At 46.4% G+C, this 27,287-nt stretch overlaps 6 protein-coding genes across 6 annotated transcripts; 1 reads left to right on the top strand and 5 right to left on the bottom strand.

Annotated features, from left to right (window-relative positions):
• Nucleotides 1–548: 548 nt before the first annotated feature.
• Nucleotides 549–2,344, bottom strand: N7469_000980 (DNA binding HTH domain Psq-type; the record flags this gene model as incomplete). Its single annotated transcript, XM_056639900.1, has 3 exons — nucleotides 549–1,719; nucleotides 1,806–1,827; nucleotides 1,903–2,344. The coding sequence occupies 3 exons, from the start codon at nucleotides 2,342–2,344 to the stop codon at nucleotides 549–551; spliced, it is 1,635 nt and encodes a 544-aa protein (XP_056505657.1).
• Nucleotides 2,345–9,639: 7,295 nt separating this feature from the next.
• Nucleotides 9,640–11,277, bottom strand: N7469_000979 (GTP-binding protein RBG1; the record flags this gene model as incomplete). Its single annotated transcript, XM_056639899.1, has 9 exons — nucleotides 9,640–9,659; nucleotides 9,740–9,860; nucleotides 9,920–10,276; nucleotides 10,333–10,670; nucleotides 10,735–10,805; nucleotides 10,866–10,902; nucleotides 10,966–11,043; nucleotides 11,110–11,173; nucleotides 11,257–11,277. The coding sequence occupies 9 exons, from the start codon at nucleotides 11,275–11,277 to the stop codon at nucleotides 9,640–9,642; spliced, it is 1,107 nt and encodes a 368-aa protein (XP_056505656.1).
• Nucleotides 11,278–12,241: 964 nt separating this feature from the next.
• N7469_000978 (neutral amino acid permease) lies at nucleotides 12,242–13,692 on the bottom strand (the record flags this gene model as incomplete). Its single annotated transcript, XM_056639898.1, has 2 exons — nucleotides 12,242–13,029; nucleotides 13,107–13,692. 2 exons carry the CDS (start codon nucleotides 13,690–13,692, stop codon nucleotides 12,242–12,244), a joined length of 1,374 nt encoding a protein of 457 aa, XP_056505655.1.
• A 2,197-nt stretch (nucleotides 13,693–15,889) lies between these two features.
• On the bottom strand, nucleotides 15,890–18,400 carry N7469_000977 (uncharacterized protein; the record flags this gene model as incomplete). The annotated part of the gene is made up of 6 exons (XM_056639897.1): nucleotides 15,890–16,712; nucleotides 16,762–17,339; nucleotides 17,401–17,985; nucleotides 18,076–18,182; nucleotides 18,236–18,263; nucleotides 18,368–18,400. 6 exons carry the CDS (start codon nucleotides 18,398–18,400, stop codon nucleotides 15,890–15,892), a joined length of 2,154 nt encoding a protein of 717 aa, XP_056505654.1.
• An 811-nt stretch (nucleotides 18,401–19,211) lies between these two features.
• N7469_000976 (alpha/beta fold hydrolase) lies at nucleotides 19,212–20,831 on the bottom strand (the record flags this gene model as incomplete). The annotated part of the gene is made up of 3 exons (XM_056639896.1): nucleotides 19,212–20,024; nucleotides 20,086–20,564; nucleotides 20,684–20,831. 3 exons carry the CDS (start codon nucleotides 20,829–20,831, stop codon nucleotides 19,212–19,214), a joined length of 1,440 nt encoding a protein of 479 aa, XP_056505653.1.
• Nucleotides 20,832–23,988: 3,157 nt separating this feature from the next.
• N7469_000975 (uncharacterized protein) lies at nucleotides 23,989–26,634 on the top strand (the record flags this gene model as incomplete). Its single annotated transcript, XM_056639895.1, has 1 exon — nucleotides 23,989–26,634. One exon carries the CDS (start codon nucleotides 23,989–23,991, stop codon nucleotides 26,632–26,634), a length of 2,646 nt encoding a protein of 881 aa, XP_056505652.1.
• Between the last annotated feature and the right edge of the window lie 653 nt (nucleotides 26,635–27,287).

Here is a 27,287-nt window from a genome sequence, read left to right as displayed (position 1 = left end):
ACTCCGTGATCGTTCCTGAAGGTATCATCTTCCTCCTCTTCCAAGGTTCCAAATCCAATGAAACCATGTGTACCGCAATTTCAATATCCCAGATAGGATATGGTGATGATGGCCTTGAAAAGGAAGCGTATAATGCATCAAAACGTTAAAAAAATGGCAAGACAGAACTGTAAATAGAGATAAAAAGCAGGTACCAGCGCCGAACAAGACCCCGGTCGAAGGCAATTGAGGTCGCCCTCAGGTTGTGTATATCTGTTGCTTAACAAATCTTGTTTCTTTTGCCCGGATGAGTAGATGTGCGTAGATTGGATCGTACAGAACAATGCAGCATGAATGCGGAAAAGAAGTAGAAAAAAGCACAATGCGTGAAACGAAGCAAGCGATAAAATCGCTCGGCATAAAATGAACAAATGAGATGGGTGGGGGAATCATGGAAGTCAATAGATGCATATGTAAAGAGAGAAAGAAAACAAATTGCGAAACAAGAAATTGAGAGAATAGATGAGCGCCGCGCTTAAAGGCGAAGGGAGGCTTGAGCTTCCAGTTGCTCATCCAATATTGTGAATACTTCGCTTCTTCGTAACGCAAGGTACATCGTCGTGCTCATCAATCCGGGCCAAGCCACCCAGGAGTGGATTGTGTTGAGCCTTAGCCAGGTCAAGGCGCTCCATGAGTTTTCCAATCGTGACATACTCTTGGGCAGCCAAGCCAGATGGTTGATGCTGGAAGTAGTTCATGACTAGCTCTAAAGCACGTCGCGCTTCATCTTGGGTTGGAGACCCAGGAGCACTAATTGGCGAAACGACGGGAGTCTTGGGTGTTGGCAGCGAAGACGGGGGTTGCATCGACTTGGTCTTGATTTCGGGGTTGCTGCGGTTGCGCTTAATCACCTTCGTAGGATCGACTCCTTTGATAGCATTTCGGCCTGTTTCATCTCCCAATTCAAGAGGGGACTCGAAGATACCCATAGACAATACTTGCTGAGTGCCACCTCCCTTGGTACACTTTGGATCCATCGACTCATCTGCTGTCAGCAAAGTTGGGTCTATGGGGACAAGCGGAAAAGTCTGGCTGCGTGGACGAGAGTTGTTTCCTCCGGATGATGGAAGACGGGATTGACTTGTTGGAGTAAATGGGGAGTCTGAAACCAGTGTCGATGTTGGGCTTGTCATTGCTGTTGAGGTCGTGTCCAGGGATGTAGTACTGTGAGACTGGCCGTGTTGATAACCACCAGCCAACTCGGGCAATCCATCGATCTGTTCTCGCTTGACGCCGTCTTGGCTGGCGGGAGACAATGGTGATCCAAGTCCATGAGTAGGCGACAATGGTGAATGACCATTCGGACTGTGTAGAGTAGAATCGCTTGCCAAGTCGGTATTGATGCGACTTGGACTGTTTGAGCCACTGCGATTACCAGATCCTTTGCGAGACTTTGCGCCGAGAAGGCTGTTCTTTTGTTTGAATTTATCGAGCCATGCCTTGGTAAGTACCTTTTCCTTTCCTTCTGGCGGACATCCACAAGTTATGGCGAAAAATCGAGCTTTCTCCTTGATCATCTCATCGTTCAATTTGAATCCTTGTCTTTGGTAGTTTCTGGCCCAGTTGGATAAGGCTTTCTCGATATCAGGGACTCTGCCCTTTGGCCGCTTGATGGGCGAACGGTTTCCATCATCAGGATTGAGATATTTTTCCTTCTGACGCAGGACTTTTGAGACAGTACTATATACATACAATATGTTAGTATGTTAGGAAAAAAAAAGAACAGGAAACAATCAATCTGGTCATGCGACAAGGGTTCAAATTACCTTCTCTCCACGCCAAATAATGCTACACACAACAATAGTTAGCCCGGATCCACTTTTATAGATCAGAATGATAGATTGTATTAAGTACGGGACTTACCTCCTATATCAGTCTGTTTAGCCGTTTTATGCTCCTCGTGGTATAGACACATTCGACGACGGTCCTCGTCGGTCAAGGTCCTGCGTGGGGTTGAACTACTCGTCGAAGCCTTTCGACCTGGAGGAGCGGGAACAGAAGGGGAAACAGAACTTGGAGCCGGAACCGGAGGCAAGCTTTCGTGGAATGGTGATTGGGTAGTTAGCATGCTAGGCCACGAATGCGATGGCATGGGCAGCGGCAGTGATGCATATGGCGGCGGTATTGACATGCCGTACGAATCCACGGCCATCAGCGTTGAATGACCATAGTCGAAACCACTATATTCAGGCATTGGCGGAGAATGTTGAGGAGAAGTGAAATGACCCAGTTCAACCCAGGGCGAATGCGTAAATTCACGATCTGGGTCATGATGAGGTTCCGTTTTCATAGTTGGGTCTTCCATAGTGACGAGAATGTATCGATTGGGGGCGGGTTTGCCCCAGAGCTGATAGGCCCAAGTAGGGACAAAGAGACAATGAATACTTCCTCACAGTGGAAAATCAAAAACAATCCGTTTTTTCCCCGGGGATGGAAACAATGCGACAATTCTAGATGTGAGACAATGAGGGACTATGCATGTTCCACACCACGCGATCTCAAGTTGTATAGAATTGTTGGCAATGTTGTGTGAGCTATTTTAGCTAGATGCAGACCGTTTCCACAAGCGAGGGAGAGGGGAAATCGTCTACCAAAGCGGAGCTGAAGAGATATTATCCCAAATGCTTGAGCGAAGTAGCCGGAATGCAGCTAAGTATTCGCCGAACGAGTATACAAGAGGTAGAGGAAGATAAAAGATGCGAAGTGCGGGTAAGGCAACGGACGGAGTTAAAAGGAAAATCGGGGCCACCGAAACTGCAGATCTCCAAAAAAAAAATCGCATGGATTGAAAGACCAAGTTGAATCTCGATTTCAACTGGCACGAGAAAGGGACAGTCCGGAGAAAAGTGATAACCTTCTTGCTCCGAGAGGAATCCAGCCGAACGAGGGCTTGATTGGTCACTGTGAAAGAAATGGCTGTCCAAATGCGATGCAAAAAAAATGTATTTTTATTATTTCTTCTTTTTAATTTTTATTTTCATTTTTGCTTGGACAGGGAAAAGGAGGGCTACAGTGTTTGATTTTATTTTATTTTACCTCTTTAGGGTTTGTGAAATATAATATTTCAGTACATCCCATCCTATTTAAGATTCCTGGAAAAGCAAATAATAAAAAGGAATTTTTTATAAAAAAAAAAAAATTCCTGTCAAAACGGAGGAAGAAACGATATGTGGTTGGTCCAATGCCCATTGGAGAGATATATTGGCTGCGCAGGGGTTGCATCTGCTCAGGTCCGTTAGGCCCAATCGGTAGGCCCGTTTGTGTATTACATGGAATGGTATTGTCAAAGAGCAGAACTTGAAAGGGCTGTTCTCTTCTCTACCAAGTATACGCGGGAAGTATGTATGTCTTTACATAGATGAGGCATATTTCAGTGTATGTATAAGGTGTGGTCGGTTTCAATTTTTATATCTACTATCCATGGAATCTATTATGAAGTAAGTCGGTTTGATCTTGATTCCCTCCCAACCCCCTTCCTTTTTCGACTCGGCCGGGATTTAGCGTAGTCCTGGGTTAAGGCTAGGATACACCAAATACCCAATCTCTGCTTCTATTGAATACGACATTGCATACTCAGCAACCTCTCCATCGCTTGTACGGAGTAAGAAGACCCTCTATTTCTCGAGGTTCCCTGGAACTGTCTGGGGCCGGACCTCCTCGGGGCGTCCGTCGTATACTAGTTAGTTTTTCCACACCTTGACCTATAAAATTGGAGAATATGCCTCACTACGAATCTATTAGCATGAGTGGTGATTGTTTGTGGACGCGGCCTCATTTCATGAAATTGCACGGCCAGATAAGAGAGCTAATCGGACCATGGAGGCACAGCAGATCATCCGCGGGGAGCAGACGAGGTTCTATCGACGGGCAGATATCCGTGATGATTTGCTGGGGGCCGGATAGCGGATCGATAAACCGCTGAACCTAAAGGCCGCATGACATCCGCTGCGCACATAGTGCAGACTAGGACGATCAATGTGGACCATATGTGGGCGTGGACAAGGGCAAGGCGATTGCGGCAGTGCTGACTATCGTTTCATCCCGCCCACTTTCCCAGATGGAGGTCCAACGGTTGAAATTGAAGTGGCCTAAGAGTCATGTCATGACCTTGATGAAGGGCTATGCACTAGAACAATAGGTTCTAGCCCACTCCATGTGATGTCGTTGATGAGGGCACGGTGCGCAAGACGAGAAAGTGTAGAGAAAGCCGGACAGACTTGAACGAAGAGGAAGGTTAGCAGGAAGTACGAATGAAATGTGCAAAAAGGCGATCTCTTTCATGACTGGAGATTCCTTGAAAGTAAGACCAGCCGTAAAAAGGATAGATGGGGTTGGGTTGGGGGGGTTGGGGCACAACCCACGAGCAAATCCCTTTGCCTAGGGACCATTGCCGGATTCAGCATGAGGATCGCTGAAGGACAGCGCCGATCACTCTCGTTTTCTGCCAGGATTCGAACGCATTAAACATCCTCGAAAGATGACACGGCTAATAGGCAAATGAGGAGCTGCATGGATCCTCTCAACTCGAGCGAATCCCCCGCGACCATTTGCCTGCGATCAATACGAAGTCGATACAAGGGCCGAACTAAGTTGCAGGCCTCGGCCCTATCACAGGGCAGAATCGGGAGGGGGGGCTTAGACCCAGAGGGGGGAACTCCATGATGCGATGGTGCTTAGGCGCTTACTGCTCAGTCCTCGTTTTTTTGATTCTGTACTCCACCAGATGACCCACAGCGGTCCTCGCCGGCCCGGAAACCTTCAGTATGTAAACAAGAGTGTCAAAGAACGGTCTCGCAAGTCTGCACGGATCTTTCCAAGGCGTCCCATGGAACGATGTGGAGAGGATATTATGAGGAGTGAAAGAGAGAGTAAGAAAGCGAGAGCCGTGAATTGAACATGGAGTCTTGAATTGTTGTCGTATCCTCTATGTAAGATATCTCTGGTTTGTAGGTATGGAGTACTGCATCAATACACACATCTATAAGCTAAAATCATATGTCGGTAATATTCCGTAATTCAGGTTCATTTCTATAGAGGTCCTCATATCATCCGGGGTTAAAAACGTCCATTTGGACACTGTCTAGGTCGCTTACTTCCATGCTACGAGCGAAGTAAAAGGATCACATGCAGTCTCCCCGCTTGTTCGACCTCACCACGAGGCATTGTGACTGTCAAATCGGCCTGATCGTTTCCTTTTCATATTCTCGAACATATGCAATCGAAATTGATGGTAGAGTGGTCATGCTTAGTTGAGAATAGAAGAAGAGGTCTGACAAATTCTGTGTCATCATCAGTTATGATGGCCAGGGGAATCTGCGAATCATCGTGTCGGTCCTGGGTAAATCAATGATTCGATAACAGGACCAATCATCCTGCATGTTGCCGGGTTTTTTCTAAATCGCAAATGTAACTCCTATGTACATACATATGTCGAATGGGGCTTTCTATGATATTTGCGCCAGTCATGATGGTGGATATCGGCAGAATAAGGCAAACGAAACGAAAGGATAAAAGGCAGAGAATGAAGGAATTGAATCCACCGCTAATCCCTTCCTGTCCAAGAGTGAAGCTGGTCGAGAATACAATCGCATCAAATCAGCGGAGTATGGGCTGACGCCATTTCCTAAGAGAGGAGAGGGAGAAATCTCGGATGATCTCTCCAGTCTCTTCCTTCTATCCAGTTTTAACGGGAGGGTTTAGGGCAAGCCATGAGGGGGTGGCTGCATCCACAATGCGACTGGGTCTTACCTCGGAGCAGAAGAAGAAAGAAGGCTAGACTGGTCAGGATCAAAATCACCAGCATCCTATGGATGGGTAGAAATTCCAATTATTGCTTCTTCGGCGGTTCCCACTTGAGGATTTCCTCGACCGCGTTGTGCGAGCCTGTGAGGGAACACAAGAACACAAGCGTATCGGGACAGCACCACGGTGTGGATGCTCTAGGATGGTCAGGTTCGAGTCAGGTACCGATCGACATGAGCTTTCAACGGGCAGCACACGCCTACGCCGTAAGTATCTGGGGCTTGGATAGTTTGAATGCACCTTCGTCCGGACCGCGCTTTGTCGATCGAGTGGAGACCAAAGGATGAACCAGCCTTACTACATTCAAAAATTGTATATTCTCAATGACATAATGTGGTAGTGAAGGGTTGCTCATTCTAGTGAGTTTGAAAGGGAGTCTAGTATGCTAGCAAAGAATGAAGCTAAGTAGTACACTACTATCCTGGCTGATAGGCCTAAAGAATCGGGATGCAGACACGGTGCCTGGGGGAAGTTGCTTGCTGCAATGCAATGCAACAAGACCACGAGAAGGGATCGGTGCCGGTGCAGTCACCTGATAGACGACATGTTGTTACATGTAATTAAAAGCCCTTGGTATAGATAGTCACTTACTGTAGTACTGTACCTGTATCTGTACCTGTACATGCTCAGATGAGATGTATATAATCGGAGAAGCGGTATTCAGTGGGGACCTTTCAGGTATCATCTCGGGTATCGGAAGTATACTGACTAGAGCATCTTAGCGAGTTGAACTTGGTCTGCAGGTAGTCCATCCTGCCGATCTGCCACCTGCGGACGGACCAGATCGTGCCCCCTCGAGACTTGGACTATCGAGATCGGCGATTTGCGGGCGCTGCTCCACTTGGTCCCCGTAAGACTCCGCTGTGGTCCCTTTGATTTCTTTGAGAGGATGAACTTCCCCAAGCCAAAGCCAAAGCTATCCTATCTTAGAACGAGCGATCATCGTGCGTTGGTCGCGAGCATGGCAAAATGTGGTGGAGTTGATCAGATAATGTACACAAGTTCCCTCATCATATGTACTGTACATTATCCCGACACTCCCTTGAGTTCAATTCAATAAAAATCCACCTGGACATCCTTTTGATCGTTAACGAGACCGACGATTCACCGCTTGTTGCCCCCCCCTCTTCTTCAACCATGGATTCGTATGAACCGGCTTCTATACTAGACCCTCCCGCATGTATGGAGGTGGATTACTCTATACTTCAACCATCCCGTACACTATGTGCACTCCGTACACTGTACATACAGAACCAAAGCCATGGATGCTCCGTCAAAATAAATACAGTACGGTCTGTATTCTTGATCATCTTGCCCTGGTTGCGCAGATTGCAGCATGTCAATCCTGCTGCACGCAGATCCTTCAGCAAAGAAACTAAAATGATAGCACCAAAAAAAGGAAAACGTGAGCAGGAAAAAAAAGCAAAACTGCAGCACAGTACTTTTGACAGGTTCTCGTCGATCCAAATTTTGGTATCGAGTAAGAAATCAAAGAAACACACACGCACATATACTTCCAAGTATGCAAAGGTTTGCATACACACAGCAAGAGAAAAGCAGGGACACACGGTCCACACGCACTAGCAGGGACACAACGTGCTAAACCTGACAGATCCAATTTTACAATGTCCAACCCCAAAATGTCTCCTCTACCATCCCCTCTTTTTTACTCGAAACTAATCCTATCGGATGCAATTAACTTCCATCGGAGTCCTTAGCCTCCACGAACCATGACGGGGAGACGCATTCCCCCCGAAAGATGGAGCTTGCCATAATTTCCCTTCGCACTAACAGCCACTCAGCGTCGTCGTCATCGACAAATGATTCATCTCCTGAATAATTTAGCACCGGTCAGTGCACCGGGTCGTGCTCCTCCATATTCCCCCCTTCCTCGTTGCAACGTACGTACGTATGCACACCATAATTACCTTTTGACCCGTCTTTTATCATTCCCCCTAACTCCGTATAGCTATCCGGAAGCTTTGACTGGTCTCCGATTCCCCAATTGACCTTGTGCCTCGACCCTCTTCGACCAAGCTTGGGGGCTTCAGAGTGAACTAAAGTCGGTAGATCGACTAAATGGATGAGGACCATCGCCCCGTCTAGACTTGCTAGGCTACTCCGAGAATAGAGTCGGAGGCTTGCTGCTTGCTGACAGGGGCCCCTTACTCGGCAGCCTCGTCGGTATCAAACCCCAGGAGGAAGTTCGATGATTCGGTGGCGAGCGATACATCCTTCTTCTCGTGAGAATTAGCAATGATCGCTTGGTTGATACAATCTCTTAAAACGATCTGAAGGATGTACAAACATATGGAGGTAGGGTAGTCGGTACGGAATCCAGCCCGGACGGCACGGACTTCGCTTCGTAAAGAGATCTACTCCATTACCAGAGAGAAAATAAAATGAAAAAAAAAATGAAATGAAAGTGAAAAAGTCCCCATTACTTGCTCGGGGGACTTGCATCTAGCCATCCATCCGCATTAGTATGGAGTATGGACATTGGCATCAAAACCAGCAATTCCCGTATTTTATGTCGCTCATATGCACCATATAGTATAGTGTCTGAATCAACCCACACCTGGTCTAGGGCCGATAAGGATTTTTGGCCTGTTTTCCTCGTGCAAATACACTAGTTCATTACTCAAGGTAGTATATACTGGGATGCTTATTGGCTCGTTTGCAAACACTGGCACTTCATGCATGATGTACTATGCCGGGGGTTGTTGTCCCCAGGACACAGCGTGGCTTTTTTTTCATTTCTTTGTTCATATCGCGGAAAGATGCAGGATTGATATTGAAGAGCGGGATGGTTGGCACTATGGCTTTTCGGGCAGCAAAAGCAAATAGACACTATTCCATCACCATCCCTATTTGAGTGATTGCTTCGCTGTCTTTGAAAGTATTCCCGTGTGCTAGTGTATGTAGTAACATATGTATGCATTTAGGTGGAAGATGGAGAAGTTGGAATTATGGATAATTCCAACTTCTCCATCTCCTGTATAATGCATGCATGCAACAGTGGTCTGTTTCCAACAGAAGGGCCTTGATCTAGAACTTTTATTTATTTAATTTCTTTTTCTATGAAGGGTTATCGCTCAGGATGATGTGGAGGACATTTGTTTCCTCAACAATGACAAGAAATGAATGGGTAGTCATAACAATATCGGCCGGTCGCTCCAAGGGTCATCAATAGTAAACTGAAAACAAAGTTGGCAGAAAAAAAGAAAAGAGAAAAAGAAAAAGAAAAAGAAAAATTCAGTCAATGAAACACGGCGGCTTACTGAGGCCATCCAGGAAGAAGATCGTTCCTCCACGACACTTCCCACCTCTCAACGATGTATGTCCCTGAGGCCGATGCGTACTCATTGGACTTGGACTTTTCTCCAACCAGAGGGGACCACTGGCAAAAAAAGAAAAAGATGGTCACGCTTCAGATCCCTGACAGGCACCATGAGTTAGAAACGAACATCGCAGTAAGCAAGCACTTGTATCGTACGCGGCCCGTCCAGCCTCTGGCCACACAGCCCGAGCTTCAATCCCCCCACGAGCCCTGTGAGATTTCGCCACCCCATTTGATGAACTTTGTTGTCCGTGTAACAACAGCTCGTGCCGTCCAATACGCTCGCCTTCTGTGGCGTCTGGCGGAGAGCTGTCGCCCAGAACCCCCCCCGTGCCTGTCAGCATCACAGAGATGGAGGTATCCAGACCTCAGCCCGCCGGCCACATTCCCAGCGCGATTTGGATCAGCTCGTCGCCAGGTATGCGGGCTGTGACAGCCATGGAGGTTGATTTGATTGTTTACCGCTTCACAATGGACACTATAGAGATGAGTGTGGTCAGTTTGATGATCTTTTTCCATGGATTATTGGCAATTTTGCGCTTTGGGCTGGTCTCGTACCAATGTCTTCATCAGCAAGCTCGTGTGAGAGACCGACACGCTGAGGCTGGTGCTTAACGGAGCGGCCATACACGATGGCATGCTTGAACTGATCTTTGATAGTTCGGTGAATGGCGTTACACTGCGGCATGTTAGCATTAGCTTGTTCCTTGATTATATCACGAATCTGCGAGTCCTTACGAAATCCTCGACGGTGCAGCTGTGAGACCGAAGAACGACGGGAGCAGTGTAGTCAGGAGCCTTGCCCTTGGGCTTAGTATAGATTCGCTTGAGAGCGAGCTTCTCCCACATCATTTCCAGCAGCTCGTCAATGTTCCAGCCGTGCTCGGAACTGATGGGGACAGCATTAGGGATACGGTAGAGGAGATCCAATTCCTCGATAGAGATGGCGTCAATCTTGTTCAGAGCATAGACAACGGGAATGTAGCTTCGGCTCTTGGCTTCGAGGACATCAATCAAGTCATCGATGGTAGCATCGCAACGAATGGCGATATCAGCAGAAGAAATCTTGTACTCGTTCATAACGGCTTTGATTTCCTATTTGCTTGTCAGCAAGTAATCCCAGGAGAAACATCTGGGGACGAAATGCTTACGTCGTGACTGATCTTAGTCAAAGGCTGGGTGCTAGTGATGGCAATACCACCCTTGTCCTTCTTCTTGAAGTTGATGTTAGGTGGTGACTTGTTGATACGAATACCGAATCCCTCCAATTCGTTCTCAATGACACGCTTGTCGACCAAAGGCTTGTTGACATCAAGAACGATGAAGATCAAATGGCAAGTCTTGGCCACAGCAATGACCTGACGACCACGACCCTTACCATCCTTAGCACCTTGAATAATACCAGGAAGATCCAGAATTTGAATCTTAGCACCGTTGTACATGACTTGACCGGGAACAGTCGTAAGGGTCGTGAACTCGTAAGCGGCAGCTGGCGTATTGCGTCAACATCATATATCCATATCCATCTGATTCGAATCGAGTCAACCACGTACCTTCGGAGTGTTGACCAGTGAGCTTGCTCATCAGGGTACTCTTTCCGACAGAGGGGAAACCAATGAAACCACTGCGCAAAATGTATCAGTACATGATGTCGATGAAAGCTGTTCATTCAAGCTCAACTTACACACTGGCGACACCCGTACGAGCAACATCGAAACCGGCTGAGAAATATCCATATTAGCCATGAGATGTATAGATACAGAACTTCACCAGGGAGAACTCACCACCGCCGCCGCCACCACCACCTCCAGATGGAGTCAACAGTTCACGCTTGAGTTTAGCAAGCTTGGCCTTCAGTTGTCCTTTGCCGATTGTCAGTCGAGTCGATTGGGAGGCAGGTATAGAATCGGGTTGAAATCAGCTCGTACCCAAATGGAAAGATGTATTTTTGTTCTTTTGAGTCCGAGCCATCTCGGACTCGATCTCCTTGATCTAAAAGACAGAAAAGAAGATTAGCGATCTTCCAACACGCGAGTACTCCAATTTTAAAGAGCAAACAAGGACACCGCACTAACCTTGTCAATTGTGGTCGACATTTTGGTGGTCGTAAACTACTATAAACGTATTATAAAAAAGGGTTGTTGACAGGGCCAATGCCAAATGAATGATACAAGGGAGCTCTCGCCAAAATGGGGGTCCCTGGAGAGTTTTGCGAGCAGGCGCGTTTTTTGATCGATGATGATTTTGCGGAGTCCGCAATCTTTGAATTGTGGCAGACTTTCTTAGTCACGGCGGGGTGCGGGCCTCAGGCAGGGTTTTGTGCAATGAAGTCATTGATGCCTTAATAATAGGGCATTAACTAATTTTCAGCCTGGTTGCCTGAGGCATATTTAGGGCAATACTGTCGAACGACCAGATTGATCATGGAAAAGAACAGTAATCTGGGGTTTGATATACACGTCTTGCCATTTGGTTGATTGTCTTCAATCAAATGCAGCGTACACCTATGCCTACTTCTGACCTGGAGTACTGCCCAGGTGGAAATTTGGCCAATCCCTGATCCTACCACCATTACATGATGAAGGAGCTCCCTGTTTGGCAGCAATTCAACAAGCCTCGATCTCAATGAGTATACCTAGAACAAAATTGCAATTCCCTTTTCATCGAAGGGGGAAAGTAACTAGTACTAGAGAGAGCGGGGATATAGATAACAACACAGTTAGTGCATGTTCTCGCAGGTGATGTCCTACTGTCCTAGTAGTACTAGAACGATACTGTCTATCTAGACATGTAGCACCTAGGTAGATGAAGATATGAAGAATCCATTCTTATATCTTAAAACATGATATTCTGGGATATGTCGCACTGAATACTAAGTGAGTAACCGACTAATAAGACAAGTGATCATAGCATCGAGATATAATTGATTAACCAGTAATCGATGTCGGGTCTATCCAATAGACGCAACCATGCAATGCAAAATAATGTTCTATATACAAGAGATGTCATTGCTACATTCAGCAAATCGTGAAAGAAAAACAGCTCATTCACCGCAAACACTTAAGTATCAGTGTTAGCACAAGTGAAACTAGCACTGCTCGTATCATTGTGAATAGCAGTGCCAGAGGCATAAAGTCCCAAAACACAAAGAGCAAGACCAAAGCAAGCAATACCGATATTCAAAACGGTCAAAGCAATCTTCTTAGGTCCAGCAAACCACTGTCCATAGTTCAAGTGTAACCAGTAAACACCACTGAGACCATAACTGAACCAACTAGCGAAAAGTGCGGAAATCAGTGAGTTCAGGTTACTGAAGACGGGAATGGCTTCGGCAATAATCCATGCAACAATCCAGCAGGAAATACCAAGACCGAGCCAGAGACCAATGGACTTCCAGCTACGCTGGTGAATGAGGTCGGATTTGGCGCAGAGACGGAAGTAGATATACTTCAGACCAATGTGGCCGTTGACAACACCGGCACCGACGATGGTAGGGATGGCGATACCGTAGGCGACCTTCTTCATAATGGGACCGGCGGATGTCAGAGCGGGAGAAGCAACATCTGTACCGACGTAGTAGTAGATGACGACGGCGGCTGTGAGGTAAAGGGAGATTTCGAAGCTTTGGAGCATGAAGAGGGATTTCTTGAAGTCTTGGGGTGATTCCATCTCGGCGATTAGGCCGAAGAACGCGACGTGGGCGCAGTAAGCGAAGACGATGTTTGAGACGGCTTGGAATGCTGTGTACAGATTTGTCTCGACGGTTGCGTCAATGACGCGGGTAGGAGGGGCTTCGACTCCAACGGAAATCATGGTGATCATGACGGCACTGAAAATGGAAAGGAAAGCTGATTGAAAATTAGTATATCGTCATCTCCTAGTGTGATATGTAGAAGGTAGGTGTTAGGGCAGTGATTATACTCACAGGCAAAAGAAATCCAGGTCATTCCTTTCATAGTACGAGGAATCGACAAGAAGAGGGAAATAAGCATGCCGACGAGACTGAAGACGACAGAGCAAGTACCATGCTCTGTAATGGTGTTCATCATAACCCGGAAAGTCAAGATATGGCTTCCCATGACAAAGATACAGAACAAGAACTGTCCGAGGCCAAATAATTCCCGTCCAAAGCTACCCATCAGAATCTCACCAGCATCCGCAAGATTCTGAATGTGCGGATAACGTTCACGCATGAGACCAATGTTATATCCGGTGTAAGTAGCAAGAAGACCGAGACCAACAATCAAGATGACACCTGGGACCATGCCCAGAGTTGAGACTGCAGAGGGTAGAGAGAGGACACCGAGTGAGACGGACTCGCAGATCATGAGTAGACCACATTGCCACCAAGTCAAAGTCTTATATTTGATCTCGGCATACTCTTCATTACCGAAGGCATCGGAGACCTCGCCATGCTTCAAACCACCTTCTTCCATGAAGGTAGGTTCGTGCTTGTTCTCGCCAATCTTGTCATTCTCGTACGCGGGTGGTTGAGGCGTAACCGTGTCCATGATGAATATGACACAAATGAGAATAGAAAATGAGATGGAGGTGCAGGGGGTGTAGATGCAAGTGCAGAATAAGTAAAAAAAAAAAAAGATATTGATTAGGCACAGGTAACACACAAACACACACAAACACAACAGCCACGCGAGTAGAATAGAAACAAGAACAAGAGCAAAAGATGGGGAAGCAAGCAATTAATAATGAAAAATAAAAAACGAAGGAACCGAAGGAATATTGAGTTTTGGAGAATCCCCAGGTCTCCGCGTAACAGATGTTAAATTTGCCCCCTCTAGGAGGCAAACGGCAAACTGTCTTTCCACTCAATGCCCCCAAGAAAAAAAATGGATTGTCTCCATGGAAAGAAGACCCGCCGAATATTCGGTGGCCTGAGATTCATTGGTGAAGGTGGAAAAGAAGTGGATTTTGTTCTGTCAATCGGGCCGAAGACTCGGATGGTTCACCAATCATCGTGGCGGGAATCCAAGACTTTCTCCGCATTGTGACTAATTTGGCGTCTTCACGATATTCCCAATGTAACGCCCCCCAAAGATCTGGCCATGGTGTACTCCGTAATCCAGTCGTATGATGAGGGGAAACACTCGGACAACACTTTATTTTTCCATTTTCTGGGGTTTGATTATCTCACTAAATGATTCTAGTACGATTGATCAATGCGGATGAGTGTTACCGATAAAACGTTTATATGGAGTAGAGTTTCTGTATAGTTCGGGTCTGGCAGAGATTTTTTTCAAGGTGCCGGTGAACCGCCGGGACGCGCGGAATCCAGCCAAGCCTACTCCGTAGTAACAAGTCTTCATTGCTTCGGGTGTAGGCACTGAAGTAGCAAGGCTGCTATGTAAGTCAATACTGTATGCCACGCCTACTAGAAGAGCATGATTGCTAATAGTAGAGAGTAAGGCATTTCATTCTCAGCCCCCTTCAGGCCCTCTAAGCCACTCCCTTCATCTTCCGATGATCCCCGGCTCTTTCGTATATTCAAGGCAAATTATTAATATGCTTTGTTAGCAGTATGTACCCCAAATTATCTGCAGGCCCCAAACTGGGGTAGCCGAGTAGTTCCGTGGACGTAGTATGTACATATCTACTGTAGCTCCAGGAATCATGATACTAGACAAAGAATCTTGAATCTAGAGTACTGTATAGAGTAAATTGACTATCAAATAGTCGGTCTACAATACCTGACTCATAAACAATCCACACAATTGTGGTCCTCCGTAACAATATAGCTAAATTCGGCTCGGTGGCAATCCGATAATTTCTCTCACCGAATCCCGATTTTAGGTTTGTCTTAGTTCGGGGGGGGCGCAGACAAGCAATTTCGTTGGGGGTGAAATTCCCGATTCAATTCCCGACTTTCTTTTCTCATTGAATGTGTTCATTGGTGAGTAGCGGGATCTACTGAATATTAATTAAATTAGAGAATTGGTATACGGAGTATTGTGTCGGTAAATACATTCTCCATTTCTCCCCTGATCATCCTACTGTACTACTATTACTCCGCTGTCCGTGGAGTGGTTATTGACGGAGCGCAGAATCTCAATTAGGCAGGTCAATCTGTTTCGTTCTTGTGGGGAGATCTCCCGTTCTGCTTCGCTCTATGATTCGTACACGCCTGATCCGGGGCAAGCTGGTCGACAAGGTTCCTTTGTCCACATTAGAACGGGGTGTTCGAGTGTTAGTTACCTTATCTAGTCTGACTAATTAAGGCTTGTCATATTTCCAAAATATTGTTCTGTACTACGGCAAAATCATTGTTCTTTGCTTACATAGTATAAAATGAGGCATCTACTATGGACATATACGGTCTGGTCTGACGAAATTTCAGATACATTTGAGAACAATTAAGTTTGTCCTTCATTCAGAAGATAAAGACAAAGACAAAAAAAAAGACAAAGATACAGGGATATGCAGACGCAAAGAAAACAAAAGGGAATGCAATGCATGTCAATTTTCAAAGCCCAATGCAAATGCAATGTACAATGTGAACTGGCCAGGCAAATTCGAATATTCGTCACAAAATGAGAAGAGATATTACCGACAGGAACCAAAAATAGAATGAAACGAATGCAATGAGAAAGAAAAAAAGAGAGAGAGAGAGAAAGAGAGGGAGAAAAGATACATATCAAAATCCGTCCTTCAAAATACTCCTCCCTAAAACTGAACGCGGGTCAAGACCATCGCTCAATAAGGAGTTATTCTGGAAACATTAGTCCCTCTGATTGCCTCCGACGCAGCTCCTCCAGTTGAGCGAGGGGATTCTGTAGAGCGCCATAATAAGTATGTTGCGTTGAGTAGTTGAGAAAACGCATCAACCGTGACACCCACCCAATCCTCTTGATCCGGAATTCCCTCAGCCACAGGAAGACCCGCCGAGGTATAATCATCACTGGAATTTCCAGGTTGGCGCTCAACCGGTGCCGGTGTGACAGGTAGACTGGGACGTTCAACTTCGGTCGGGAAGTCTGTTAGGAGTGTACTTGGTCGTCTTTGTTCAGTTGTTGCCTCGGTGGGCTGATTAGGGCTTGTTTGAGTGTTTGTGAGGACTTGTGTTCTTGCGCGACGGGAGGATTGGATTGATTCAATGTAGCGCTGGATAGAGGGGTCTTCGTCCCAGACGTTGGAACGGGAGTAACTGTCCCATGTTTCTGCTGATGGTTCGAATGGAGCTCGGGTGGGAGTTGTGTCGATAGTTGCGAGGGCTGGGTTTGGAATGGTTGGTTCCGGGGTTGCGGGTTCCTCCCGTTCTTGTTCTTCGGGGGAAGAGATGCGGGGAGATTGCTCTTCCGCGAAGACGCGGGTTGGCTTTGGAGCATGACTTTCCCATGGGAATACTTGGGATATCTTTTGAGGCGAGGGCTTTGTGGCGGGGACTTGATAGTACATGTTTTTCGGGGCTTCGGGGTATGAAGGAGGGGGTTGGAAGAGCTTTGTGTCTTCGGACATGGTGTAAGTCCTTTCTTGAAGGCTGATACCTTCGGGCTTCGAATTCAAGGGTGGTGGTTCTCTGTGGAAGATAAGTATGATATTTTGGGGAAGTACAATTTGGGTCTTACCGTGAGGCATCCCATTCCGCCCTTGGCGCCTCGAACTTGGGTGATTCAGGCTCAGGCGATGGAGGCCGATGGAAGACTTCAGTAATAGGCGGTGGTATAGGCTTGGGATGATGAATATGGCCTGTGTCCTCAGACTGTTCGTGATCTTCATGGTGTGCATCGTGGTCATGATGGGCGGGCTGTTCTTCAGTCCGTGGCTCGGCTTGATAAGTAGACACCGGTGGGTTTGCTTGCAGAGGAACATAGGTCGAGATGTGCTCCTCGCCCCGCACATATTGAGGAACGATACTAAGCAATGGTTTATGAATCAGATGCCGTGGAGGCTGTGCGACTTCCTGGTCACTATCCGATGTCTGATGCGAGGGATCCCCGTGCCATGTTGATTGTGCACGTGGAGTTTCCAATGCTGTTAGTACAGGCGCAATGTCACTCGATTGAACATGTTCATGATGCACCACCGTAGCTCTATGCTCAGCATGTCCAGAATGATGAGGCTTCGGCCAGATTTGAACCACATCGCTCGGGGTTATACTTGACGTTTGCTGTTTTGTGGAAGGCTCTTGTGGAGCTTGGGATTGCTGTGGAGTAAATTGCTATTTTGTTAGCTTCGATATACCCACATCTGCTAGGAAACCTTACAATAGGCGCACGATAATGTCTATCATAGACACTCCACCACTTGCTCAGAAGCTGATTGTACGGCGACTCCAAAGGGACCACATGCCTAGGTAAATTCCACGGTTTTTGTGATCCGATGAAATGAATTAGGCTGATGGTACTTTGAAAATGCTTGTACGCAGGGATATACTGGTAATTTGCACTGGGGGTGCAATTGTACGTGAAGCTTAGTCTATGCCAGTCACGGAAATGCATATTCAATAAGCCCTGATCGGCTCCATCGAAGCTGATTCCTCGCTCCGCTAGAGCCTTCAGAGCATAATAGTCCTGCATATTGGGTCGAAGAACCATCAGGCCACTATTGAAACAGTCCGGCCAGCCTACATCGGGAGCTGCGGCAAAATCCACCTCCAGCGAGAATAGCTCGTCGGGAGCTCGTAGTGACACGACGTCACAGTCGATATAAACAATTCGGTCGAATTGAGTCAGGCGCCAAAGCTCAATTTTGGTGAAGGTGGCGATGAGATCGGGTCGATCCATCAACCACAAGTTGGCAGGTCGGTCATTGATGAGCGAATGTACCGCAATCAACTCATCATAGGTATTCTTTTTTTTTTTCAGGGTTCCAGGTTAGTCTGAGGAGAGTTTCCCGTCGCAATATCTCCATTGTCCCATTGGAAGGGCTATTTCACACACCCGTAATTCATCAATTGTCTCCTGCCGTAGCGTATCCGGTGTGAACAGGGCGACTAGTTTTGCCCGTGCTCCATTGTCGCGCAAAGAATGCGCCAGGACCATTGCTCCTAGAACGGAAATCAGAGGCGCGCCACCACGAGAAGATCAGCCCATAGCTTACCGGGTAGGTAATGATCGCTGAGCAGCAGCTATTGACAGTATACGTAGCCATGATTAGTTTTGCCTTGAGCTCGAATGCTGTTGTGAAGTGACTCGCTGCGGGCAAATACGAGGGGGGATAGCTGTCACTTACCGTGCAGTAGACGGCATTCTGCTCAGAGGCCATTGCGCCGCGCAGTGGAGAGCAAATCAATCAAGGAACCAGCAACAGAACAGAACAAGACAAGAGTGAGGTGTTTCAGTTCCCTTCTGAAACTTTCAAGAAGATGCTACCGGGTTGAAGAAGGTGAAAAAGACCAGGAACCAGGAACAATCCCCGCGGGGAGGTCTAAATTTAACCCCCGATGTCAGGCCGGACTGGTGGAGAACTGGTCGAGCCGCCGTGGTACCTGGACGAAAACAACACGACAAGAGTTTAGTGCATGGTGTGATGCGAGGGAGGGGGGATAACAACAATCGGAAGAACCAAAAAAGACAAGAAGTTTGAAGCTGAGCAGTAACACACTCTCCCAGTCCAGGAAATTCAAGGTTGAGCAAGAAGAAAAAGAGGAGAAGTTGTTGAGGGGAAACCTTCGAAGTTTCTCCTCACCGGCAAAATCCACTCGGATGATCCGCGTTAGCGTGAAAGGCGGAGCTACAACAGTCTACCAAGGAAAAAAAAGGTACATGAATTGGTGATGAATTAGAGAATTATAGTAGCACGATAGTGAGAGTGATAATAATAATAATAATTATAATAATGATTATTATTATAAGAATAGAAGGTATTCTGGTGAACCACTAGGTCAATTCGTCTTTACATGAAACATACGTGTGCTGTGGCGTCCACTATTCTCCCTGCAGGACAAAACATCGATTCAAGCTGGATTAAAGCTTTGCGGTTGGTATGGTAGGACAGTGCCCCAATCAAGAAGATGATGAGAAATACAAAATAAATCTATCGCAGTTAGACGCTGCATAGCTTACCTAGCTGGTCCTCAACGACGCACAGTCACTGTGGCATCCGGATACGCAGCCTGCACGGCAGTTTCAACATCCCCCTTTTCACCCACAAGCCCCCACTGAATCGCTGCCTCCAGGGCTGCGCGACTCTCCCTTTCGACTGGGGTCCAATGACCGGATTGTGGCAGCATGATCACCTGGCTACCCTTCACCATGTAGTCCGCGATCCCATCAAGGCAGATACGTCGATCAAGCGCGAGATCATTTTGTCCCCAGATGACGGTGACGGGGGCCTTGAATGCGCCAGGGAGGCCTTCATCGAATACACCTGCTCCGCTGCTTGTCCGGCGTAATTCGCTCTCACCGGCAATACTGTGTAGTGCTGTGATGGTTTCGAGAGACTTGTGCCAGGTTGCAGCTGCGGCACCGTGACGATAATAACTGGCCATGTCGAGAATCTTGGAAAATTCGCGATGATAGTCTACCTCTGTGGGGTAAGTTTCACCATATTCGTTCTTTGAAGTCGACTCAGCGTGAGATGGGCCCATTGTGGTAGACATCGCTTCGGCTTTGTCCTCGATAGTGGGCTTGTATGTTCCGAACGACTTGCGATGAATACCCACCATAAGAGAACTGTTTCCGCCAGTTAAGAAGAATCGAACCAGTGGAAGGGGAAGCTGCATAGCAAAGATGTATCCAGATAGGAACGCCTGGCGGAGAATCGGGCTGATAGTGTGGAATGCCTGGAGGATTGGCGTGCGAGAGGAGAGAGGCGAATTCAGTGCCGTGAGGAACATCTTCTTTGCTGAGATTAACAGCCGGGCAACGTTAGCGCGCGCTAATTTCGGCTTTAAAAGGGTTAGCGACTCCTTCATAGAAACAGACTTGATTCTCTCTGAATTCACATACCAAAGGCGCATTGCTCAGAATCCACCGGTCGGCCAGCGCCGGTGCTTCGGCTGCCAGTCGCATTGCAACGACACAACCCCAGTCATGAGCCGCGATGATCGTCCGTTTCTTGTTAGACTTTGAATCATCATCCACGCCATATCGAAGGCGAAGAGTGATGATCAATTCGGTCATGGCCTCGAGGACTCGTGTCGCCGAATACTTCTCCAGACGACCAGAGCCTCCGAATCCAGGCATATCAAGAACAACCACATTGGCCGCTCCCTGGAGATCAGCTGAGCCAGCGATATATCGCCAGATAGCCCAGGAGTCAGGCCAGCCATGGATAAGAATGACCAAAGGCTTTTCGGGGTTTAAGGCAGCAGGAGAGCCCGGAACAGCATTGCTCATAAAGTGAATTTTGAGACCATTGGTGAGAGTGATGAAGTGGTGGGATAGACCGGAATATTCCTTGGTCAGGTTCCACATGCGATCACGCGCTGTATACATCAGGTGTTAGTATCATTCTTGAGTTTGCATTTCTACCACGAGGATCCCCGAGGATCCAAGAGGCGTGAACAAGAAGGTAGGAATAGATAATTGATTTGCAAACACATACCTAGTTGAAGCTCCAAGGACTCCTTCTCCGTTCGCTTTCTAAAGAACAGGCCCTTCTTGGTGGCGATGGCACCATAAAGCACGACAGTGAATAGTCCATAGGCAAAGACCGCCACTGCGACCAGCCCTTTACCTAGAGAGAATGCCATTGTATCAAGAAGTTCCGAATCACGAAAAAGGCGGTAGAACAAAAGATGAAGACAAGATGAAGTGGGGAAGGGAGATGGACGATCTTTTTTATAACGTCGAGGTGAAACGGGCGATCGAGCTTGTTGATTGGCTGTGAAGCTCCCACGAGACCTCGGTTGATTTTCTCCGGTGAACTACTTTTACTTCGGACTTTATACTCCATTTGATTAGTAGAGTGAAGAATTTAGTATCATTAAATGAGAGGTTATTATAGTATTAAATTAGATATAGCTTCTACAGTATTGAAATAAAACGGGACACTACTGTAGATATGGAGAATTCCTGGCCAGTCAGATTCTTAAACAGCATGATGTCATTGTTATACCGCACCTACATACTGTATACTACCTAGTAGTTATATCTTCCACGATAGTTAGTGAGCAGATAAGCAGATGCATATCATTTATCTCGCATGCAAATCTAGAAGTATATACTCCCAATAACCTTCTTATAACGGGCCCTGAAATATAATACTGGTATTCGTGCTTCGTTAGGCAATCACGTGCCAGCAAATGCACTCTAGCATTTCACTGCCTTCTAGCCTACTCAGGCACATACTCAGGCAGGTACTCACGTAGCTCCTCGTTCCTTTTCTCTTCCTTCTTCTATAAGGGGGCTCTTATCAACCTTTCATCACCCTTTATCTTGAGCCACGCAGGTAACCTACTCTTACTCCTACTCAGATACAGATACAAATAGAATGATAACCCACAGCATCAACTGACCCATTCAATACTACAGATCCTACATCATCTAACGATACAGCTCATCTGGATAATCATCGATTTGCAAAAGCTTAAATGGACAGAAATGACCAATGTCCACCGGGGCCATCGCCCAACCAATCCACTTCCCAAACCATCCGTCGTCTCGTCGATACGCACGTCAATCGAGCATAGGACCTAGCCGACGATGAGATCGCAACCAATCAAGCCACAAATCTCCCAACAGTCCAAAACGACCTACCTACAATGGATCAGAAAATTAACGAGTGAAGGCCAACTGGTCCGAATGAAGTAACCACGTCAAAAGAATCAGTCAGCAATCAAGAGTGAATGCAAGAATCCAGATGAGTCACCCTCAACTTCGATATGCTGATGAAGTCTGGTCCTTCTTGAGGGCGCACTGCGCGATGACCGCTACCCGGTCTAACGATGCCTCTGATTATGGAGATGACGTTTCTCGGGGAGTTGTCAAAATGTGGTCTAGGATTGATCATAGTTTGATGGTTGTGGAAACAACCCATACTACACAGAATATTCATGGCGGTAGTCAATATCAAAGAAGGGGAGTGTGGCGGGTTTTCTCTGGAGACAGATGAGGAGAGAGAGAAAAGGAGAAAGAGATGGGGGGGGGGTAACCTTATGCCCTGTCCTTGGAAGAATCTAGAGGAAAATCAGATTTTAAAATGTAGTTCTGGGAACACCAGAATCCTGGAGCCAGAGTATTCGAACAATTAGGAAACACTCACTGTCACTGGACAGGTGGAATCTTTCTTCTCTGGAGATAGTTGAGCTCATAAAAGAAAAGGGAAAAGAAAAGAAAGAAATACAAAGCTCGACAGCATAAAGACCAAGTTGAAATTACATCGCAAAATTCAATATACTTGAATCAAGCGCAGATAAATTCTCTAATTGTATAGTAAGCAGCTGTTTTTTTATCTACAGTGGATACATAGTACAGAGCGATGATGATCTTTCTAATAACATTCCGAGTGTATCAAAGTGACCGATTGGATTCTTTCCCAAAGTGGCAATAGAACTGACTGATCTTCAAACTCATGTTCAATTCTACATACAAAGAAGTCTGGACAGTCAAAAGTCAAGGAGTACGTTGCATCCGAGTTTTTTAGACGCGTGAGAGACATGTTTCAAAACTTGCTAAGGACAATCTCAGCTACGCCACTAAAATAGAGCAAGATACGAACCACTGTTCAATTACGCTTCGTAGCGACTTTTAGTGCAGTTACAGCAGCTGGCCCACTTATCCGTTGAAGCCCTGAAAGTTCCTCAGAACTTTAAGGGGGTTTATTCTGAAACTGGTTCCTTTTAAAACGAACAAAGTAGTACATACGACGATCTTATATGATGGTATCATAGCTCTGCATTATTCACAATAACGGTTGTTTCATCTTCCGCGTTGATATCTCCAGCTGAATGAATGTCTGAGAAGTTCCACGGTTTGAGCCCCACCCAAGATTGCATGTCCACATGGCTGTGGATAATCCAGATCGGCTCGCATTTCCATTGCTTTTGCTCCATAATTGTCCATTGCTTCCGATTTATTGAAATCGATTGTGTGTCATATCATTGTTTGTTCCCACTTTCTCGCCATCGCCGTACACGAGTACGATTAGTCATCGGCTAAAAACATCCAAATTAGGGCAAACATCTACAAACAAGAAGATGATGTTTCAGCCTCTTCCAATAACTTTAAACCAGCGCCGATCTCTTGGATCCTTTGTGTCAACGGTTGATTTTCTGAAAACACATCCATCGTCGGTTCACACGACAGAGTTTTAGAAGGATCCATTGAGACAAACGCTAGAATGGCCCCAGCAAACCATCACGCCGGTGTTCACACTAGCGGTAAATTTTCCTGCCCCTAAGAAGGTTCCCAAGTTAGCCTGGAGGTTTCATGGCCATCGTAAAGTTTGCTGTGGGGCAAAGATCCCCCTTAAATCGATTATTTCAACAGACTTGTGAACAGCTACTGCTGTACCAAGACGATCCCAAATTTCAGTATCTGCAGAAACACGCTGGCTGTTGGAAATTGGTAACAATTGAGTTTTTATGGAGTACATAAGACATGCTCTCTTTCTTTCCTACCATCTAGCTTATGAATTAATTTCTACATCCTTGTAGAAATACAAGGATCAAGCAAGCAATCATCGATAAGTGTATGGATTGGCCCCAGACCCACAGTTCTAGACCCTCATCAACCAAGATCCAAGCAGTAGTGTGATCCTGCGGGATTTCTCTGTTTCCCCCTCTATTTCAATTCTACCTACTTGAACACAATCGACAAAAGATACTCAAGAGAAGAAGAAGAAGAAGAAGAAGAAGAAGAAGAAGAAGAAGAAGAAGAAGAAGAAGAAGAAGAAAAGGGATCCCAGCCATGCCTTCACAGGCAGAGGAAGCTATTCGCACGATCTCGGCTTCGGCCACTCAATTAGGTAACCAGATTTCAGTACATATGCTGAACTATCTCAGTACAACTCAGAATTTACCAGACGGTTTTCGAGAACTTTCGCACACCTTCCTTGACACCTGTCGTACCTTATGGGCTATTGAAACTGGAGTGACAGAATTGGCCGCTGCAAACCGTGCATTACCTGAAGTTATTATTGGAGAAGTGGAAAAGAAGTTCGTGGTGGCATATCGTGATTTCCAACAACTTGACAAGGTCATTTTGAAGCTCGTTCAATATGAACACCGTGGAACACTGGGGAAACTTCAGCGGGGATGGCATCGACCAACCCACGAGCTGAAGCGCATCCATGATTCCTTGAAGAAGACGAATGAAACTCTACAGATCAGCGGCATGGCATTTCATTGGTCTCTTGGAGAGGTTCAACCGGAGGAATCTGTCGGTATCGGATATGCTAGCTTGGCTGCTGCACTGGATCGTATATCCAAGGGTCGCTCTGTCATGGGTATAAACAAAGTTGCATCATCCGACCATAGTGGACCTGGCCCTTCTCTTCGAAGTCACTCCGTCAATTCCGACAGCTCTTCCCCTTCTGTACCACCGAAAGAGAACATGTCTGCTCGAAGCTATCCTAAAGAGCTTCAGCATGAAGATAGTGTCCAAAACACTCCTCAACATGAGCGCGGTAGTTATGGAGATGATGTATCTTCGATACTTTCTTTAAATCAATTCCTGAATTCTCAGCCTCAATCGCCCCTACCTGAGGATCACCGGACGCTTTCACATCGACAGATCAAGACTCATGCGCCTACGTCCATTACGGAGGTTAGTATGCGATATGATACCGAGTCAGATACATTGCCGCACCACATTACGGCAAAGAACGTGGGCGGGAGTTCTTCTACCCTCCACCACAATCTTTCATCAGCTATGAGGGAGCGTGATCATAATCTGATTGAAAAAGTCTTGAATGGTGGAGTTTCCCCAGACAAGGATGGTGACTTTTATCCACTTTACGAAGCCGTGAGCCAGCGAGACATCGAAAGTCTACGATTATTACTAGTCTTCCAAGCCAACCCGAATATTTCAGACGCACAAGGGAAAACACCCCTTCTCTTGACCGTGGAACAAGGATTCGTGGACGGAGCGACATTACTCCTGAAGTATGGAGCAGATGCCAATTATCGCGCCAATGCAAAAATAGAGTCGCCACTCAGCTGTGCAATTTCCAGAAGAAACATCAAACTCGTACAAGCGATGCTAGCCAACGGTGGAAATCCAAATGATAACGCTCCCAGTGGTACAACACTATTAATTGATCTGATTCGCAAACGGGCACCAGAGCAATTACTTGAAATATTGCTTGAGGCAGGTTGCGATCTGAATCGCAAAGACAATAATGGCAAAACAGCTCTATGCGAAGCCATTCATGATGATCAGTCGCGAATTGTTTCGATCTTACTAGATCACAACGCGAATCCAAATTTACCCGGTCCTGAACATCCCCTCTGGCCCGCTGTCTATCGTCCAGCCTGTTTAAGCATTCTCCTAGCTCGCGGTGCAGATACTCACAAAACCCCCGGAATCATGGAACAAGCAACAAGCGTTAATAATATTGATGCTGTCCGAGTCCTCCTTCAAGCTGGTATAAGCCCGAATTCCAAAAAGGACGGAACCTATACACCCCTTTGCTCGGCTATCCGTGATGATCGTCCTGATATCATCACTCTTCTACTTAGCCATGGCGCTGACCCCAATCTAATGGCTTCGGAGTATCCAGCTTGGAAGTGTATCACTCATAATCGTCTGCAGTACCTTCCCAGATTGGTGGAAGCTGGAGCTGATCTCCATCATCCACCGGGTATAGTCGAGTGTGCAGTTCAAAACAATAATACGGATGCATTACATTGGCTAGTAGAGCAAGGTGGTGCTGACCCCAACGCTCGTAATGCACAAGGTCACACTGCCATAACGACAGCGATCCGAAATAACCGTCCAGAAATCCTGGAATGGTTATTAGCACACGGAGCAGACCCGAATGTTCGCGGTAAGGACTGGCCTATATACATGGCAGTTCAATCGACGACATTACTGCGATTACTCCTACCAGGTATCAAGGACCTAGGTGCACATAAGGGTGTGATGGAAAAGGCAGTTCAAGCGAATAATCTCGAGAACATCAAACTCCTCCTCGAAGCCGGAGTGAACATAGAGTGGAAGAATGGCGGTGTTTTTTCTCCATTGACAACTGCCCTACGCGAAAGACACGCGGATATCGTCCGTTTCCTTTTGGAAGAGGGTGGTGCAGACCCTAATGCTCCCGGCGAACATCTTCCCCTTGTCAAAGCCATTCGCCGATGTGATGATGGTGACCTTTCAATGATTGAATTACTTCTTGAGAAGGGTGCGGATCCGAATAAATGTTATCGTGATTGGAATGCCATCATGCAAGCTATTGAAAATCGGGATATGATACTGTTACGACTATTAGTTGAAAAGGGTGGCTCTGTTGATCTTTCGAAGAAGGATGAGACGGGTCAGACTGTCTTGGATATGGCAGAGACTTCTGGCTGGCGGGAAGGATCTAAGTTGTTGATTGAGAATTCAATCTAGGTGATTCTCTTATATTGAATGTTTGGTTCTTTGAATTTCTTTTGTATTGGCGCTGTGGATATCACGATTGGGGTGATTGGCCTGAGACATGGCTTATACTTCGAGATCCTGAAACGTACTACTGGTAGTGTATAGATCTAGTGCGCTTTTCTTTTCGAAGGCGAATAATTATTCTAAAAGTTGCTACTATTACTGATCTATCATTATTGGTTCAACTATTCTCTTTTCCAGCTCGGTGTTCCCTTAGGCATGCTAGACCATTCATGCATCCAATAGAACGGCGTTGTATGGGGTGAAGTCTCAAGTATTGACAAAATATTCAGAATATCAATAAAATTGGTACACAATTAGCATAAAGCTCGAAAGTGACTTGTATTCGTTTGTCTTATTGTCACCTTCCTGTCCAGAATGAGGTCAACTTGGCATGAAACTACGAGTTACCAGCAAATTGAGCACAAACAATTGCAGCTTATCACCCATGTACCAACATTCATTTCTGTTAGAGAATCTAGCAGAGCCAAAAGAACGCCAATTCCATTGTCATATGCATCTAGATGAATATTATCACCGCGGTGGAAAAGCACAGCTCGCCAGAAAAGCAAAAGAAGGGTATTCACACAAATTGAGAAAGAACTAATGCTACAGCAAGGTAT

Source organism: Penicillium citrinum (assembly GCF_028827155.1).
Source record: "Penicillium citrinum strain IBT 23319 chromosome Unknown utg000001l:1.0-4955037.0:1.0-4956770.0, whole genome shotgun sequence".
In the NCBI taxonomy this organism is placed as follows: Eukaryota; Fungi; Ascomycota; class Eurotiomycetes; order Eurotiales; family Aspergillaceae; genus Penicillium; species Penicillium citrinum.
Note: the sequence above shows the minus strand (reverse complement) of the source record. Positions and strands in the feature narration are given on the sequence as shown.